At 42.8% G+C, this 20,113-nt stretch overlaps 1 protein-coding gene across 2 annotated transcripts in view; it reads right to left on the minus strand.

Annotated features, from left to right (window-relative positions):
• Positions 1-20,113, minus strand: part of myo5b (myosin VB) — a 199,795-nt gene that overhangs the window by 93,429 nt on the left and 86,253 nt on the right. For both annotated transcript variants that reach the window (XM_078420320.1, XM_078420249.1), the window contains exons 5-6: positions 4,352-4,508; positions 166-309 (exon numbers count right to left, since the gene is read on the minus strand). In XM_078420320.1, the coding sequence (XP_078276446.1) occupies positions 166-309; positions 4,352-4,508 (301 nt within the window). The remainder of the gene's footprint in view (positions 1-165; positions 310-4,351; positions 4,509-20,113) is intronic.

A 20,113-nucleotide genomic window follows, 5' to 3' on the forward strand; every position in this document is an offset into this window, starting at 1 on the left:
ACTATAGTCCCACTTCCTCAGGTGTCTAAGCAAATCTCAATCTCTGATGTTTGAGCACTACAAACAGAATGGCTGAGATATGTACCATTCCCTTTAAGTAGAATAACCCCAAACTTGTTTGCTATGGTTATTCAGCTAAGTTCTATTGCAGACACGTGCACTAACCTGGAAAACCACTCTTGATTTCTCTAGCAGATATGTTCGCATGTTGGCACCAATTATATAATATTTCCGGTCAAAGCCAATTTGGATATATTTCCCAAAGCGACTGCTGTTATCGTTCCTTGTTGTCTTTGCGTTACCAATGGCCTGTTGAAAGCAAGGAATAAAGCTGTCGGACAATCTTGAAGATCGACACAAAATGCTGGAGTAACTGGGGACAGGCAGCATCTCTGGAGAGAAGGAATGGGTGACGTGTCGAGTCAAGACCCTTCTTCAGTCTTTGCAGATATAGGAAAGCAGAAGGTTCAATGAACAACTCCAGAAACCTGAGGATAGCATCTTCCAGCACATTGGAAGTGGAAGTGCTGCAGTGATTCAATTTTAAACCGGAAAACGGTGCAAACAATCCCCAAGCATTACTTCAAGCAATATAAAAAGCAAGCAAACTAATTTGCCCATATGTCTTGGTCAATGCTCAGTTATTACTAAAAAAACACACTTAAAAAGAAACATAATTTAATCAGTTGTTACCACACTTATGCATAAACAGTCAGTCATATTTCATAGATTCCAATGTTCACAACAATTCAAAAAGACCTCATTATCTGTAAAGTGTTTTGCAATGATGTTTACAGTGCTTTATAAACCCAAGAGGTGCAATAGTTCCATAATTATTGCCCACTGCAACACATTGAACTATTTTTCATGCCCTTCTTCATATGATCAACAATTATATTCCTAATTAAATGTTGATCCAGTTTTCCCTTCAACTATTCATTATTTGTCCAAATAAAATGACTGAAATCAATTGGGTTTAATACGTGTTTCTTTGATTTAAATATGACGTGCAGAGACTACAAAAGGACACAAGTGCAAAGATCTAGTAAATGAAATTTAATGAATAATAATAATCTTCATATAATCAAAATATATATTTTTAAACTGCAGATGCTGGAAATCCAATATAAAAAGGAAAACACGAGAAATGCTTAACAGATCAGGTCGTGACAGTGGAAAGGGAAAGAGGAAATTTCATTCCTAGAACTGAGAAAGAGAAAATGAGTGTGCTACAAGTTATAGAGAAAATGTGGGGAGAATGGACAGGATAATTTCATTGTCTGTCAGTACATAGACAATTAAACACTCTTGATTTGACCCGAGCCTCATCCAATCAGGCATGTAAAGAGGATAGTTTACACCCCAGTGGTATGGACATTAACTTCTCTAACTTCAAATAGCCCTTGCTTTCCCTCTTTCTCCATCCCCTCCCCCTTCCCAGTTCTCCCACCAGTCTTACTGTCTCTGACTACAGTCTACCTCTGTCCCGCCCACTTCCCTGACATCAGTCTGAAGAACGGTCTCGACCCGAAACGTCACCCATTCCTTCTCTCCAGAGATGCTGCCTGTCCTGCTGAGTTACTCTGGAATTTTGTGTCTACCTAAATGGAATACGTGCCTGATAGGGCGAGGCTGGGTTCAAGTCAAGAATCAAGAATGTTTAATTGTCTGTGTACTGACAATGAAATTCATACTCAGGCATAACCGGACTGTAAATAAAATACATATGGTTAATATATAATAAAGAAAAATAATCAATAAAATAATAATCCCAATACGCTTGCAAAAAAACACAAAGTGCTTAGTGCTGCCAAAGATAATTCATAGTTCATAGTTGAGGTTAGTGATGTGTAGCGTTCTAAAGCCTGATGATTGTCGGGGAAAAGCTTGAAAAGCTTTGCTTTGCATGCTATCCAATCAAATCAGATGATACTATACATAAATATAATCAAGCCAAAATCAAGTACAAGAGACAGAGCAAAGGGGAAGATAGAGAGTGCAGAATATAGTTCTCAGCATTGTAGCATATCAGTTCCACAGACAAAATACAATGTCTGCAATGGAGAAGAGGTGAATCAGACAGTACCCTAACTTAATTGCGGGAGCCCTGGCTGAGATATATGAATTACCGTTCCGTACAGGTATAGTACCAGATGACTGAAGGATGGTTAATATTGTGCCTCTAGAAAGACTGCAAGGAAAAGCCTGGGAACTATAGACCAGTGAGTCTAATATTGGTGATGGGTAAGTTACTGGAAAGGATTCTGAAGATATACATTTACATGCATATGCATTTGTATAGGAGTTGATTAGAGATAGTCAGCATGATTTTGTACATGGGAGAATAGGTCTCACTAATTTATTTAAGTTGTTTATTTAAGTAGTAATTTTTTTTAGATTGTTTTTGTAAATTTAGAGAAACAGCGCAGAAACAGGCCCTTCGGCCCACCGGGTCCATGCTGCCCAGCGATCCCCGCCAACTATCCTACACCAACTAGGGACAATTTTTACTTTTGCCCAGCCAATTAACCTACATACCTGTGCGTCTTTGGAGTGTGGGAGAAAACCGAAGATCTCGGAGAAAACCCACGCAGGTCACGGGGAGAACGTACAAACTCCGTACAGACGGCGCCCATAGTCAGGATCGAACCCGAGTCTCCGGCGCTGCATTCGCTGTAAGGCAGCAACTCTACCGCTGCGCCACCGTGCCGCTTTAGACAAGAGCAAGGGCATAGACATTGCCTGTGGAGTCCTCAGAAAGGCCTTGGTTACGGTTCCACCTGGCAGGCCGCTCTGGAAGGTTAGATCGCATGGGATCCAGGGAAAGCTGGCAGACTGGGCACGGAATTGTCTTCATAGAATGAAGCACAGAGCAGTGGTGGAGGTTGCTTTTCAGACCTGAATTCTGTAACAAGTGGTCTGACTCACGAACAAGTGGCGTGACTCCAACGATTTGGATGAGAATGTGCGGAGCATAATTTGTAAGTTTGCAGACGGCACTAAAGTAGCTGATTTCACAATAATAAAAATGGTTATCAAAAATTACAGTAGGATCCTGATCAGCTGGGCAAGTCCACTGAGGAATGGCTAATGCAGAACAGTGCAAGGTATTGCATGTTGGGACGTCACGCAAGGGCACGACCTTCACAGTAGGTCCGCGGGATGTGTTAAAGAACAGAGGAATCAAGGAGTACTGGTACACAATTCCCCAAAAGTGGCGTCACAGATAGATAGGATGTTCAAGAGGCTTTCGGTAGATTGCCCTTCATCAGTCAGGGTTTTGAGTTGGGACATTATGTTACAGTTGTGCAAGATATTGGTGAACCTGCATTTGGAGTATTGTGTTCAGTTTTGGTCACCCTGTTATATGAAGGATGTCATAAAGCTGGAAAGAGTGCAGAGAGGATTTACGAAGATGTTTCCAAGACTCGAGGGCCTGAACTATAGGACTGGCTTCGAGACTGAGGGGTAATTTTATCAAGATGGATAAAATCATGAGGGGATTGGCAGGGTAAATGAACAACTTATTTTACCCAGGGTAGGCCAATCAAGAACCAGTGGACATAGGTTTAGGGTGAGAGGGGAAAGGAGGCATCTTTTTCCACTCAAGTGGTGGTGTTTACCACTGAAGGAGCTGACAAAAGTGGAAGTTGATGCAGATACTATAACAGCATTTAAAGTACACTTGGACAGGTACATAGATATGAAAGGTTTAGAGGGATATATATATGCGGCAAACGCAGGCAAATTAAACTAGCTTAGATGGGGCGTCTTGGTCATCATGGAAGAGTTTGGCCAAGTAGCTATATAAGTTTCCATGCTATATGGCTCTATGACTGTAGGAGGAGAAGGAAGCATGAAACACAGAATTACTTGTGCCAACAAACCAACACAGTTTGTGCTCATCTCAGCACAAGTATGACTAATGAGTCCAACCCATAAAGAGAAACACTAATAAAAGAGTTCCTCATATAGTTCTTCACCAACAGAAGCTGCAGCTATCAATGTCAGCATCATGTGGTGTAGTAGTATAATCCAACTCATGTAAATTCATGATTGCAGACCATTCTCATTCATCTCATCAAAGCAGCAGAACCTCGGCTGTTTGTCAGAATGGAAGAAGGAGAAATCAAGGAGATATCATTCCAATAATTCTTCCCCCTCCCCCAACCCTCACTTAGTAGACCGTTTGAATGGAATTGTAAAACATCAGAGAGCACTCGCCTTTGTGTCCACGATTGATCCATGTAAAAATACAAAGAAGAAATCAATTCTGAATAAATCCTTGCAGCATCAAAATCTATAAAGGTTAACATTTACAATTATTGGTATTTAAAAACAGTATTCTTACCTCCATAATTGGACTTGAGGCCAGGACTTTCTCCTCAACATTTGTTTCACTGGCTGATCCACCCACGGTGGCAAAAAAACGCATGGCATACTTAGCAGACACCGTCTTTCCAGCTCCAGACTCCCCACTTACGATGATTGATTGGTTCTTCTCATCTCTGAGGTGGAAAGAAATGGTATGCAACTTATGTCTACCCCTGTGTAGGGAGGAACTGCAGATGCTGGTTTAAACCGAAGATGGACACAAAATACTGGAGTAACTCAGCGGGACAGGCTGCATCTCTGGAGAGAACAAATGGGTGGCGTTTCAGGTCGATGCCCTTCTTTAGAGTGAGTCTGTACTTGTCCACCTGACCACAACTCATTGTTTCATTTAACTCTCCATTGTTAGCCAAACCCTCTGGTTGCACAATTACTTGTTTCCTCCATGGCTTAGTGAGTTCTGAAGCAATGAAGAGCCCTATGTGGGACCCGCAGACTCTGCTGCAGCTGAATCAAGGTGAGTTTTTTTAGAAATGGTGAGAGGACTGTTTAGAAGGTTATGCAGCCTGTTTTTGTATGCCTTGATTTACGATGAAATTCTAATAACCGAGTGCCTTCCTGCATGCCTCGTTTCCTCATTTGAAGGAGGCTTTGAGAATATCCTTGAAGCATCTTCTAGGTTCATAAGATCATAAGTGATAGGAGTAAAATTAGGACATTCGGCCCATCAAGTCTATTCCACCAATCATTCATGGCTGATCTATCTCTCCCTCCTAACCCCATTCTCCTGCCTTCTCCCCATAACCTTTGACATCTGTACCAATCAAGAATCTATCTATCTCTGCCTTAAATATATCCACTGACTTTGCCTCCATAGCCTTCTGTGGTAAAGAATTCTACAGATTCACCACACTCTGACTAAATAAATTCCTCCTCATCTCTTTCCAAAGAGAACATTCTTTAATTCTGAGGCTATGCCCTCTAGTCCTAGACTCTCCCACTCGTGCAAACATCCTCTCCACATCCACTCTCATCCTCTCCACCCTTTCACGATTCTGTATGTTTCAATGATGTCCACCCTCGTTCTTCTAAACTCTAGCGTATACAGGCCCAGTGCCTTCAAACATTCATCAAATGTTAATCTGGGCAAGGGTTCTGTAAATTCCTTGCCATGAGGGGGCTCAGAGTAGAGCTCCAGCTTCAGGAGCCTATGTCAGGCTTGTGGACAATGCGGCCCATCTACTGAAGTTGACTGTGCACAATTAGAACCACAGCATTAGTCTACAGAGAATGCCGAGGAAAATCAAAAACTACAGATGTTAGAAATCTGAAATTTAAAAAGAAAAATCGAAAATGTGGTGAACACTAAGCAGGTCAAGTAGCATTTATGGAAAGAGAAAGCGAGTTCATGTTTCAGATTCCAGACTCTTTGACATTTAGAGAGAAAGCTGTTTCTGCTTTGCTTATCCTGCCAATGGATTTGGAGGATTTTGCAGGCACAACATTATTGGTATCTTTCCATTGCTGTGGCGTGCATTCTCTAGGTAGACCACTGAAGCAAACGATCAATTCTTCCTTCAGTCATCCCCACCCCTACAATCACTCATCACTACTTCCAGTGAACTGGAAACATCTTAATGATACATTTAACTTTCTATTCATGGACAGGTACAATAGACAATAGACAATAGACAATAGGTGCAGGAGTAGGCCATTCAGCCCTTCGAGCCAGCACCGCCATTCAATGCGATCATGGCTGATCACTCTCAATCAGTACCCCGTTCCTGCCTTCTCCCCATACCCCCTCACTCCGCTATTCTTAAGAGCTCTATCCAGCTCTCTCTTGAAAGCATCCAACGAACTGGCCTCCACTGCCTTCTGAGGCAGAGAATTCCACACCTTCACCACTCTCTGACTGAAAAAGTTCTTCCTCATCTCCGTTCTAAATGGCCTACCCCTTATCCTTAAACTGTGGCCCCTTGTTCTGGACTCCCCCAACATTGGGAACATGTTTCCTGCCTCTAATGTGTCCAATCCCCTAATTATCTTATATGTTTCAATAAGATCCCCCCTCATCCTTCTAAATATTATTATCTGTCACTTAGGCATCCTTACCTCAGTCAGTGGAGGATATTATTTTTATGCATCGTGTAATGCGACTTCAAAATAACAACCTCTTTTACTTTATTACCCAAGTCTGTGCTTCCATTTACTTAAAGCAAGCCAGTCTGCCCCATTCTCTGTTTTGCTCACTGAAGAACCACAATTTTGTCTCTTCGTGTACTAACCCTAATTCCGATTGAATGCTATTATTCGATCTGCTCTTACAAGAACATAATAGTATTCTCCTTTCTCATCAGATTCCATAATTTGTTGTCCCCACTTATCACCTCATAGCCTTCATCACCATCTCCATCCATCCCTCCCCCACCTGATTCCATCTGCCATCAGCTCAACCCACTGACTTCCTACAGCAGATTGCTTGTTGCAACATATCATTTGCCTTGGAGACCACAAAGGATTATTAAGGGGTTGGACACGTTAGAGGCAGGAAACATGTTGCCAATGTTGGGGGAGTCCAGGACAAGGGGCCACAGTTTAAGAATAAGGGGTAGGCCATTTAGAACTGAGATGAGGAAAAACATTTTCAGTCAGAGAGTTGTGAATCTGTGGAATTCTCTGCCTCAGAAGGCAGTGGAGGCCAATTCTCTGAATGCATTCAAGAGAGAGCTAGATAGAGCTCTTAAGGATAGCGGAGTCAGGGGGTATGGGGAGAAGGCAGGAACGGGGTACTGATTGAGAATGATCAGCCATGATCACATTGAATGGCGGTGCTGGCTTGAAGGGCCGAATGGCCTCCTCCTGCACCTATTGTCTATTGTCTATAGATGCTGGAATCTCAATGAGAAAAAAAAAAAAACTGCCGGAGGAATTCAATGGGTTAAGCAGTATCTGTGGAGGCAAAGGGATATTTATGGTTGGAGACGTGGCCCTGCATCAGGATGTCAGGACCCTGCAGGCCTGGTGCAGGTTGCAACCGGAAGCATTATCTATCTCTTTGCCTCCACAGATGCTACTTCACCTATATCACATGCCTTCCTAATTGTTTGCTGTTTCTGCATATCAACTTTCAGTAAATTATGTGCAAGTACAACCAGCTCCTTCTGAATACCAACACTTTTCAATCATTGACCTGGGTTGCCCCCTCGACTCAGTACAGGCAGTGGGAGAGAGGAGGATGATGGCAAAGATAACATCGCTGCTGGACAACGACTCCCACCCCATGCAGGACACTGTCACTGCACTGAATAGCTCCTTCAGTGACAGACTCCTTCATCCCAAGTGTGTGAAGGAGAGATATCGGAGGTCTTTCCTTCCTACTGCTGTGAGACTGCACAACCAGCGCTACTCCCAGCAGACCAGTCAACAGTAACAGTAAAAGAATAACACAGTAAATGATGACAATTTATCCTCATCTTTATTTTTATTTATAACTAGACCAAATGGGCCCATTCCTCGTAGAGGGGAGACAGGGAAGGGGAGAGGGTGTGACTGAATAGCCCTGGACCCAAAGCCTCTCCTGTATTGTAGCACCCTCAACCCCCCACTCAATCCCCCTTATCCCCCACCTCCTCCCCCCACTGATCCACTCCATCCCCCCTACGCACCCCCACTTGCCCCTTCCATGCCCCTACCACCACTTGCCCCTCCCCTGCCCCCACCCCCACCAGCCCTGCCCCCACCTCCACCAGCCCTGCCCCCACCTCCATTCCCCCACCCCTGTTGCCCCCTCCCCCACTCTCCCGGCCCGCACCCCACTCTCCCCCACCCCAATCTTCCCTCCTCCCCACCCCCACTTTCCCCCACTATTTCCTCCTCCCCACTCCACCCTACCCTCCTCTGCAGCCCCACTCTTCCACCACCCCTCCTCCCCCCACCCTCCCCCCCACTCTCCCCTCCCCACTCTCACTGTCCCCCTTCCCCCCCACCCCCCTTCCTCCCCACCCCCCTTCCTCCCCACCCCCACTCTCTCTTCCCCCCTCCACACCCCCCACACCCCCTCTCTCCTCCCCCCACTCTCCCCCACCCCCACTCTCACTGTCTATATATATATATATATATAGATGAATGACTCTTGCTATCCACTTTGCTGCTGTAACACTGCAAATTTCCCCGGTGTGGGACAAATAAAGGAATATATTATTATTCAAAACACACTTTTTTCCACTTTCCCACCAAAGCAGATGACCTATTTATCCATGTTATGCTCTATCTGCCATGTCTTTGCCCATTCATTTTACTTTTATGCATTTGTCTTTTTCTGTTGAGTTTTTGTGCCTTAAGGGAATATGTTGAAAACTATGGATTGAATCTTTAAATGTTCATCTCAATGCATTCTCCTCACAGACCACTCTACCAACCAGCTTTGTATCTTAAATAAACTTTGATATATTACACATGACTGGCTCATCCAAATCAATGAAATATATTGTGAATAGCTGACACCCCAGCACTGAGTCTATTGGTACCCACTTATCATAGCTTCCCAACCTATACACGAGATGTTTATTATTCATTTCTATTGAATAACCAATCATCATTCTATACAGGTGTGTTAATCCCAATAATCTGAACCCTAATTTAGTTTAGAAACTTAATTTATAGCCTCTTATTGAAGACAAAAAAAAGGCCAATTACACCACTTCAACGGATTTGCTCTCATCTTTTCTGCTAGTTCCAACTTCAGAAAAATATTAAATCTACTTATTAATTTCTTGGTGCCTTATATAATAACTTCCTTAATAACAGATTTCTGCATTTTCCCTACTACTGATGTCAGGCTAACTCCCCCATCATTTCTTCATTTCACTTTTCCTCCCTTTTTAAAAGATGGATAATGTTTGGTATCTTCTTATTTGTGGGAGTAATTCTTGAATCTATGCAATTGTTTAACTGTGCTCTTCTTAATCTCCTCTCAGATCTGTTCATTCTCCAACTCCAGGGACCAGAAAACCTACTGTGACAACTCCTGGCGTCACAAGGAACTGACCGACGAGGCCTGCCACAACCGTCAAGACCTGCAGCCTACTGTCGTTCCATAGCCTCCAAGTGACTCTACCGTCTCTTCCCCAGAACTGCCGACCCCACGACTAGTTCCCTGGGCTCAACCATCAACAGACCCCGACCCACGGGTATCCATTCTTACAGTACTAATGCTTCCTTGTTCTCCCCTTAGGCCGACCGTGACCATCCAAACTCTATCCGAGACGCACCACACCTGCTGAGGCAATTTTCAATACAGTCAGCTAGCACTCCCTGGATCCCATGTGATCTAACCTTCCAGAGCAGTCTACCATGCGGGAGAAGCAGCCTACCATGCAAAACCAGTTTCATCTCAAGCTTTCCACAGTTTCTTCAGATATATCTGATCAGGTGTGGGAGATTTATCTAACCTCATATGCTGTAGGATGTCCAATACCTCCTTGTATTTCTCCCTGTCTCATACACATTGGTGCATGATACAGGGAGAAATACAGAGCTTGCCACCTTTAAGTTCCTGCTTCTTAAATTTCTTTCCTAATTACTTAAAGTCTGCCTGCAGAATCACATCTATTTTCTACCTTTGCAATTTAACCTTCCTTGATCAAATTGAGGGGAATTTTCACTACATTGAACTTGAACAGATTATACTAATTTGAACAAACGCTCCCAGGTGAGATGTTATTCTCCCTCTGGTACTAAATAAACTATCGTGTGCTTCTGGTGCTTGTAATTGAACAGATCTTTCACTGAAACCTAATCTCTCCAAAATAAAAAATAAAAACAATTACTGCATTGGCTCGTGCCTTGCTCACTGGGAAAATGGTCTCAAAGCAGAAATTTGAAAAATCAGTTCCCTAGAAATGCACCTGTATTTACCCAAACGTGGGCTGAATGGGCAGACTGCCAATTTTCTACGATTTTATTGCATTTCATTTTCCCAGTAATAAAATATCATAACATAGTAGGAACAAACAAAAAGATTGATCCACCAAAGAGACAACCCTACAGATAAGAGACGGACAGGAATTTTTCCAGTTTCTGCAGGGTGTTGTGACAACTCATGGGTTAGCAGTCTATCAGTTACTGTCAGTCTTGGGCAGAGAGAGAACTATTTCAAAAGTGTGATGAACGGCAAGAAGCAGATATTCATGGACTGGCCAAACCTGCATTCCTGTAGCAAAGCTTCACACCAAGTATTGCAAACAAAAAACCATGTTGGGAAACAAGATGATATCATACAGGTGTAGGAAAGAACTGCAGATGCTGGTTCAAATCAAAGGTAGACACAAAACGCTAGAGTAACTCTGCGGGACAGGCAGCATCTCTGGAGAGAAGGAAAGGGTGACGTTTCCCCTACTCTGGGCAAAAGACTGTGCATGTACCCGATCTATTCCTCTCATAATTTTGTATACCTCTATAAGCTCTCCCCTTATCCTCCCACGCTCCATGGAATAGAGACCCAGCCTACTCAACCTCTCCCTATAGCTCACACCCTCTAGTCCTGGCAACATCTTCGTAAATCTTTTCTGAACCCTTTCAAGCTTGACAATATCTTTCCTATAACATGGTGCCCAATATAACACAATATTCAAAATGTGGTCTCACCAACGTCTTATACAACTGCAACATGACCTCCCAACTTCTTTTCTCAATACTCTGACTGATGAACGCCAAAGTGCCAAAAGCCTTTTTGACCACCTTATCAACCTGTGACTCGACCTTCAAGGAACCATGCACGTACTCCTAGATCCCTCTGCTCTACAACACTACCCAGAGACCTACCATTTGCTGTGTTGGTCCTGCCCTTGTTTGACATCCCAAAATGTAACACCTCACACTTCTCTGTGTTAAATTCCATCAACCATTCCTCAGCCCACCTGGCCAATCGATCCAGATCCTGCTGCAATTGTTCACAACCATCTTCACTATCTGCAAAACCAGTAACTTTTGTATCATCAGCAAACTTGCTAATCCTGCCCTGTATGTTCTCATCTAAATCATTGATGTAGATGAAACAGTAATGGGCCCAGCACCAAACCCTGAGACACACAACTAGTCACAGGCCTCCAGTCTGAGAAGCAACCTTCCACCATCACCCTCTGCTTCCTTCCATGGAGCCAATTTGCTATCCATTCAGCTATCTCTCCTTGGATCCCATGAGATCCAACCTTCCAGAGCAGCCTACCATGCAGCACCTTGTCAAACGCCTTACTAAAGTCCATGTACACAACATCTGCAATCTTGTCTTTTGTCTCTTTCAATAACCAATGAAGGTTTAGAGGGAGCCAACAACCTATTCTATAAAGTGAAATGAAATAGAATAGGGACAAGAAAAGTCGCCTGACACTTTCATATAACTGTAATAACTTCTGTACCTTTCAATCAAATATCAATTTGTAACATTTTGTCTTCTTTCAATCTATTAGTTTTAAGTAACTTTGTTTTCAGATATTAGATTTGAACTGGATTGAGGACCAAATTGGTACATGTGACAATAAACTGACCTTGAAACCTTGAAGAAAAGCATCCTTTGTGTAAAATCCTTTGAGAAAAAAAGATTTCATAATGTTCCTACCACAAAGGAACTATTCAGCCCATCACATCTATGCTGTCTCCCAGAGCAATCACATTAATGCTATTTCCCTATTTAGTCCCCTGCAACCTATTCTCTTTCTCACTTGCCAATCAAGACCCAACTGATGATCCAGCAACCAGCTGAACTAGGAGCAACTTACAACAGTAGCCATTTAACCCACCAGCACTTGTATGTGAGCCGAGAGAAAATTGTAGCACCATGGGAAACCCTTGCACACAGAGACAAGATGCAAACTCCACATAAATAGCATCTAAGGTGAGTATTGAACACTGATCCTTGGCACTGTGTGGCTGCAGCTCCATTAGCTGTGCCATTGTGCCAAACTCATTTGATAGAATATATGGCTGTGAGCTGTAGAAATCAAAATGGTCCACATTCTTTACATTCCTTGTTGATTAGTTACCAATGTTGTGTTGGTGTAAACTGCACATTTACATTCAGATGTGGAAATGTGGAAAATAACTTGGATTGCTTCCTCCAGACCATTATTCATTGATCCTTTTTATCAAGACATTATGCAGGATCAGATGCATAAACATTGCAGGTACTATCGCAATGATTTAAGAAGCATTTAGACAGGTACATGCATAGGACAGGTTTAGAGGATATGGACCAAATGCAGGCAGCTGGGGTCTTCCTCCTGTGGCACAGTGGTGCAGCTGTTGGAGTTCTTGCCTCACAGCACCAGAGACCTTGGTTTAATTCTGATCGTGGTTGTTATCTGTGTGGAGTTTGCATGTTCTTCATGACCATGTGAATGTCCTCCAGGTGCTAGTTTCCTCCCACAACACACACAGATGAGGTGAATATTGTATTAATTAGCCTCGGTAAATTGCCCCGAATGTGTTTGCAATGGATGCGAAAGAATACCATGGAAATAGTGCAAGTGGGTGATCGGTGATCAGTGTGGACTCAGTGGGCTGAAGGGCTTGTTTTCATGCTGTATCTTTAAATCAATCAAATACTGCAAAAGAACCTTTCACATCTGCACACAGGCCAAAAGGTCTTCAATTTCATTCCCATTTCAAAACACCGCAGTGCTCCCACTGCAATTATCTCCTCATGGCTCTGCAGCAGAACTAGAATCTTTTAATGCCAGGCAAGTGTACTAAGAATGATACCATGGTTTACAGATGCAACATTAATTTTTATAGTACTGAGTGCAGAACATGCAGTACAGAAGCTAGGAATTTTGCCAACTAGTGATTAAATAATAAATGAAGTCCAGTAAGGTCAGGACTATAGGAATTAATGCTATTAATACAAAAAAAATTAAAATAAATCACTACTGCATTTAACTCAGATGAGCTGACTGCAAAACACATACATAAGAAAATCCCACTGCAGTTTACGGTGCCGCCATGGATGGTCATTCAGCAAACCTAGTTCAGATTGGAGGTACTTTTGAAATGGTGGCAGTGGAGGTATAAATAGGCTTGGGATCCATGGATAGGTACAGAATATAATCAAAACGCCACATTTGACAGATGGGTATTTTATGAAGGGGTCAGGAACAGAAGGATGTAGAAGTTATACCACCATGTTAAATTTATTTAGCTTATTAGTTTATTGTCACGTGTACCGAGGTACAGTGAAAAACCTTTGTCGCATGTTAACCAGTCCGCAGAAAAACAATATATGATTACAATCAAACCATTCCCAGTGTACAGATACCTGATAAGGGAATTACGTTTAGAGCAAAGTAAAGCCAGTAAAGTCTGCTGAAAGACAGTCCGAGGGTCACCAATGAGGTAGATAGTAGTTCAGGACAGCTCTTTAGTTGCGGTAGGATGGTTCAGTTGCCTGATAACAGCTGGGAAGAAACTGTTCCTGAATCTGAAGGTGTGTGTTTTCACACTTCTATACCTTTTGCCTGATGGGAGAGGGGACGGAAGACAATAGACGATAGGTGCAGGAGGAGGCCATTCGGCCCTTCGAGCCAGCACCGCCATTCAATGTGATCATGGCTGATCATTCTCAATCAGTACCCCGTTCCTGCCTTCTCCCCATACCCCCTGACTCCGCTATCCTTAAGAGCTCTATCTAGCTCTCTCTTGAATGCATTCAGAGAATTGGCCTCCACTGCCTTCTGAGGCAGAGAATTCCACAGATTCACAACTCTCTGACTGAAAAAGTTTTTCCTCTTCTCCGTTCTAAATGGCCTACCCCTTATTCTTAAACTGTAGCCCCTTGTTCTGGACTCCCCCAACATTGGGAACATGTTTCCTGCCTCTAACGTGTCCAACCCCTTAATAATCTTATATGTTTCGATAAGATCCCCTCTCATCCTTCTAAATTCCAGTGTATACAAGCCTAGTCGCTCCAGTCTTTCAACATATGACAGTCCTGCCATTCTGGGAATTAACCTAGTAAACCTACGCTGCATGCCCTCAATAGCAAGAATATCCTTCCTCAAATTTGGAGACCAAAGCTGCACACAGTACTCCAGGTGCAGTCTCACTAGAGCCCTGTACAACTGCAGAAGGACCTCTTTGCTCCTATACTCAACTCCTCTTGTTATGAAGGCCAACATTCCATTGGCTTTCTTCACTGCCTGCAGTACCTGCATGCTTCCTTTCAGTGACTGATGCACTAGGACACCCAGATCTCGTTGTACGTCCCCTTTTCCTAACTTGACACCATTCAAATAATAATCTGCCTTCCTATTCTTACCACCAAAGTGGATAACCTCACACTTATCCACATTAAACTGCATCCGCCCACTCACACAACCTGTCCAAGTCACCCTGTTTCACTGTTGATAGTGAGGAATGTTGTCCAAGGCTATAGCAAGATATGTATTGCTAAATGAGCATTGGCAGATGGAATTTAATCCAACAGGTGCAAGTTGTTGCATTTTGGGAAGTCAAATAGGGATAGGATGTGCGGAGTAGATGATGGAACACCAAGGAATGTCGATGTTCCAACTTTACAAAACACTGCTTAGGGTGTACTTGGAGAATGTTGTGTAGTTCTGATTATCACACTATTCAAAGGATGTTTGCATTGGAGAAAATGCAGGAGAGATTCAACAGGATATTATCTTTCGTGGAGAACTTCGAAGTTTCAAGTGGTATTCAAACTGGATGACTAATGGAAGATCATTGGGGAGAATCAACAGGTTTCCTTAGATACAATTGTGACAGTGGCATTTAAAGAAGTCTGGAGTCAATGTTGAAGACCCCAAATGGCACTCTTTTCTCCAGTATAACACTGTGCTGAATCCTCAGTGAGACCTGGCTTGCTGTCAGGACAAGTTGTGCCCAGGGATTGTAATGGAGAAGTCTTGAATTACAGACTGAGAAAGGAGAAATTATATTGTGGAATAAGAAATTTGCACAGAAATAAATATTTTGTATCATCTTTAGAAATTGTCGGTCGCTATATAATGATCTGGGAGTGAATGAGAAGCTCAACAAAATTGGCATTGGTAAATAGTTAATATTATATAAATGAGTGGGATGAAAGGCGCTACCTCCCCAGGACCTTACTGACTTGCTGCCAAAGATATTGAAGGAAGCACATTGAAGGTTCGTTCTGCCTTTTGAAGGAAAATAGAAGAGGCACGAGTTCACATTTTCCAGAACTCCATCGACTGCGAATGGCACTCACGGACTGGAATTTAACAAATGTAACCCCATTATTTAAAAAGAAAGCAAAGAAAGATATTAAAATGTTTAAAAGGTAAATAAATCCTTGATGTAAATGTCAACAATTTGTCCTAGTCCAACTACATTAACACCACAGCTAAGAAAGCTCATCGTTTCCTCCATTTCCTCAGAAGACCATGAAAATTTTGTGGTCTCCAATTATTCCCACCAATTTCAATAGAAAGCTTCCTATCAGGATGCATCACAGCTTGGTTTGACAACTGCTTTGCCCAAGACTCCAAGAAATTGCAGAGAGTTGCTGATGCAGCCCAGTCCATCACACAAACCAGCCTTCCCCTACTGCCATTCCACCCCACCCCATGCCCTTTCATCGACACTTCATGCTGTTCCAGATAGGTAATCAAGAACCGCTCACACTTCAGTCAGTCCCTCTTCTCCCCTCCTCCCGTCAAGCGGAAGGTAGAAAAGCTTGAAAGCGTCACGATTCAAGGGCTGCTTCTTCCTCACTATTATGACACTTTCTTAAGCTAATGATGTATTCCTGATCTCCCAATCAACCTCTTTGCGGTCCTTGTACTTTTCTTTTAATCATTTTTTTCCTGTAGCTGTAACTCTATATTCAGCAACCTGTTTCATTTCTGTTTTTGCACTACCTGTTGTACTCCTGTATGATTTTTCTGGATCGCATGCAAAATAATTTTTAATTGTGTTTTGGTACATGATAAACCAATATCAATACCTTAGACTTGATCAAGAGCTGCTGTGGACATTGTGAGATACTAGGGAAGGAATGGCGAGACCCCTGGCAGAGATACTTGTATCCATCAATATTCACAAATGAGATGTCAGAAGAATGCAGGATGGCTACTCTTGTGCCTTTAATTAAGAAAGGGTGCAAGGAAAAGTCTGGGAACAATAAACTGGTGAGCTGAACATCGATGGTGGGCAAGTTATTCTGGTAGATGGGATCTTCATGCATTTAGAAAGGCAAGAACTGATTAGGGTTACATAGCATGGCTTTGTGCATGGGAGATCATACATTGTGAATTTGATTTATGTTTTTTGAATAGGCGACTGAGGTGGTAGATTCATAGAGTTATACAGTCATACAGCAAGGAAACGGGACCAATGGCCGAACTCATTCATGCCAACCAAGATGCCCATGTACACTAGTTACATTTACCCACATTTGACCCATATCCCTCTAAACTCGTCACAAGTGTGGGAAAGACACAAAGAATTGCAGATGCTGAAATTTTGGAGGAAACACCAAGTGCTAGAGTACCTCAGCTGGTAAATCTGCATCTCTGAAGGGAATGAAGAGGCAAAGTTTTGGGTCGGGTTCCTTCTTCAGACTGATTGTAGTAGAGTGAAGAAAGCTGGAAATGAGGTGGGGGCAGGACAAAGGTGTGTGTGGGAGGTGAGTGTTCCTTAACATTGGAGAATTCAATGCTCAGACCATTGGGTTGTAGGCTGCCCAAGTGAAATATGGTGCTGCTCCTTGCATGGCCCGACTCTGGCAATGGAGGATGGAACGATCAGCATGGGAATGGGAAGGAGAGTTAAAATGGTTGGCGACTGGTAGAGCCACTGTCTTGGAGGACCGAGTGCAAGTGTTCAGCGAAATAGTTGCCTAGTCTATGCTTGGTCTCGCTGATGTAAAGGAAGCCACATTGTGAGCACCTATTGCTGTCAATGAGGTTGACATGTGCTTTAACAAGGCCTTTGACAATGTCCTTGATGTGGTAAGTTGCTGTGGAAGATTAGACAATGTCCTTGATGTGGTAAGTTGCTGTGGAAGATTTTGTCAATGTCCTTGATGTGGTAAGTTGCTGTGGAAGATGTGGAATCAAAAGCAAGCTATCTAATGGGATACAAATTTGGCTCAGTGACAGGAGACAAAAGATGATGGCAAAGGGTTGTTTTTTAAACCAGAGGCCTGCAACAAGTAGTATGTCACTAGGGATCGGTGCTAGGCCCATTGCTGTACATAATTTATATGAATGATTTGGTGAGGAGATAGAATGAATGTAGGCCCATCGAACCTTCAACGCTTTTTGGGGGCATTTGTAGCTGGAGACAAGATGTCAAGTATCTGGACAGGTTTTGGGAGGATATTCTGACTAGAAAGATGCTGGGGATTACAGGACAAAAAGAGCACAGTGAAGGAAAGCTATATGGTCAACAGCTGGTCAGTACATGTGAGAAAACAAAGTTGAAGCACACAGAGCCCACCTGAGTACAAAACAAATAATTAAGAATGAACTACAGATGCGAGAATCATGAGCAAAATACTTCTTCAATCTCAGTCTGAGAAAGAATCCCAACCCGAAAAAGAAACACTGCCACTGTATGTTTCTTTTTTTTCCTAATCAGATGTGCAGCACTTTGGTCAACGTGGGTTGTTTTTAAATGTGCTATACAAATAAAATTGACTTGACTTGACTTGACATTCTTGTCTGGATAGGGGAGTGGAAATGTGACTACAAATCTTCAGGACCTTACAAGTGAATGAGCAATTAGATGTTATCAAAAGAAAATGTTCAGCATGTTCCTCACAAAATCACACACCATCTTAACCCGGAAAAAATATCTCTGCTCTTTCTGGAAGAAATATCATTGCTGGATCTAACTTCTTGAATTCTCTGCCCATCTGCATTGAAAGGCACATCAATGCCTTTACTTCATCAGAAGACCAAGGAGATTCTGCATGTCCCTAATAACTCTTACCAATTTATATCGATGCACCTTATCGATGCATTTGTTTGAAACATAGAAAATAGGTGCAGGAGTAGGCCATTTGGCCTTTTGGCATGGCCACTGCGCAGCCCAAGACTGCAGAGAGTTTTGGGTGCAGCCCAGTCCATCACATATCCCAGCCTCCACCAATTCCAACCGTTCAAGTGAGACACCCGCCACCACTTTCATGGGAGAAATTTGATAGGCCAAAAATGTTAGCTTTGCCAACGTTGCTGAAAAACGAATTTAAACAAATTATACTGTGCCAATTGGTAATTTATAATCTGATGATTGTTAATGGACAATAGATAATAGGTGCAGGAGTAGGCCATTCGGCCCTTCGAGCCAGCACCGCCATTCAATATGATCATAGCTGATCATTCTCAATCAGTACCCCGTTCCTGCCTTCTCCCCATACCCCCTGACTCCGCTATCCTTTAGAGCTCTATCTAGCTCTCTCTGGAATGCATTCAGAGAATTGGCCTCCACTGCCTTCTGAGGCAGAGAATTCCACAGATTCACAACTCTCTGACTGAAAAAGCTTTTCCTCATCTCAGTTCTAAATGGCCTTATTCTTAAACTGTGGCCCCTTGTTCTGGACTCCCCCAACATTGGGAACATGTTTCCTGCCTCTAACGTGTTCAACCCCTTAATAATCCTATACGTTTCGATAAGATCCCCTCTCATCCTTCTAAATTCCAGTGTATACAAGCTTAGTCTCTCCAGTCTTTCAACATATGACAGTCCCGCCATTCCGGGAATTAACCTAGTAAACCTACGCTGCACACCCTCAATAGCAAGAATATCCTTCCTCAAATTTGGAGACCAAATCTGCACACAGTACTCCAGGTGCGGTCTCACTAGGGCCCTGGACAACTGCAGAAGGACCTCTTTGCTCCTATACTCGTATCATATATCATATCATATATATCATATATATACAGCGCGGAAACAGGCCTTTTCGGCCCACCAAGTCCGCGCCGCCCAGCGATCCCCGCACATTAACACTATCCTACACACACTAGGGACAATTTTTTACATTTACCCAGTCAAATTAACCTACATACCCATACGTCTTTGGAGTGTGGGAGGAAACCGAAGATCTCGGAGAAAACCCACGCAGGTCACGGGGAGAACGTACAAACTCCTTACAGTACAGCACCCGTAGTCAGGATCGAACCTGAGTCTCCGGCGCTGCATTCGCTGTAAAGCAGCAACTCTACCGCTGCGCTACCGTGCCGCCCCTTGTTATGAAGGCCAACATTCCATTGGCTTTCTTCACTGCCTGCTGTACCTCCATGCTTCTAATCAATATATCAAAGGTACCAAATAAAATAGTGATATGCAGGCATTTAAGTATATGGTCACAGATTCGCCATTATCTGATTGAATATGGAGTAGAGCTCAGAGACAAAAGAGCCTACTCCCTTTGCAGTGTTCCTATGTTTTCACTGTGATGATGTTTAATGAGTGACGTTAAAACAATTTTACAAAGACAATGCTCTTACAAACTTAAAATTTTCAGTGTGCAAATGCTAAAAATGGTAAAAATTGACCAAGTTTGGCAACTGGTTTAATGGATTTACACTGATAAAGAGAATATTGTAGATGCAGCTTGACTATTGAATTTTTGTTTCACCTGTTCCAACTGACTGAATTCTGATGGGTAGCTTTCAAATAGCTTTTGTGAACAGTTCTTACAGTTCAAAGGAACTGCATCATAGAGAAAGGTCTTTTGTTGAATTCAGGAGAACGAAAGCTCCTGAAACCAAAGAACAGATCCAAAAAAACA

Source organism: Rhinoraja longicauda, chromosome 1 (assembly GCF_053455715.1).
Source record: "Rhinoraja longicauda isolate Sanriku21f chromosome 1, sRhiLon1.1, whole genome shotgun sequence".
NCBI classification, from domain to species: Eukaryota; Metazoa; Chordata; class Chondrichthyes; order Rajiformes; family Arhynchobatidae; genus Rhinoraja; species Rhinoraja longicauda.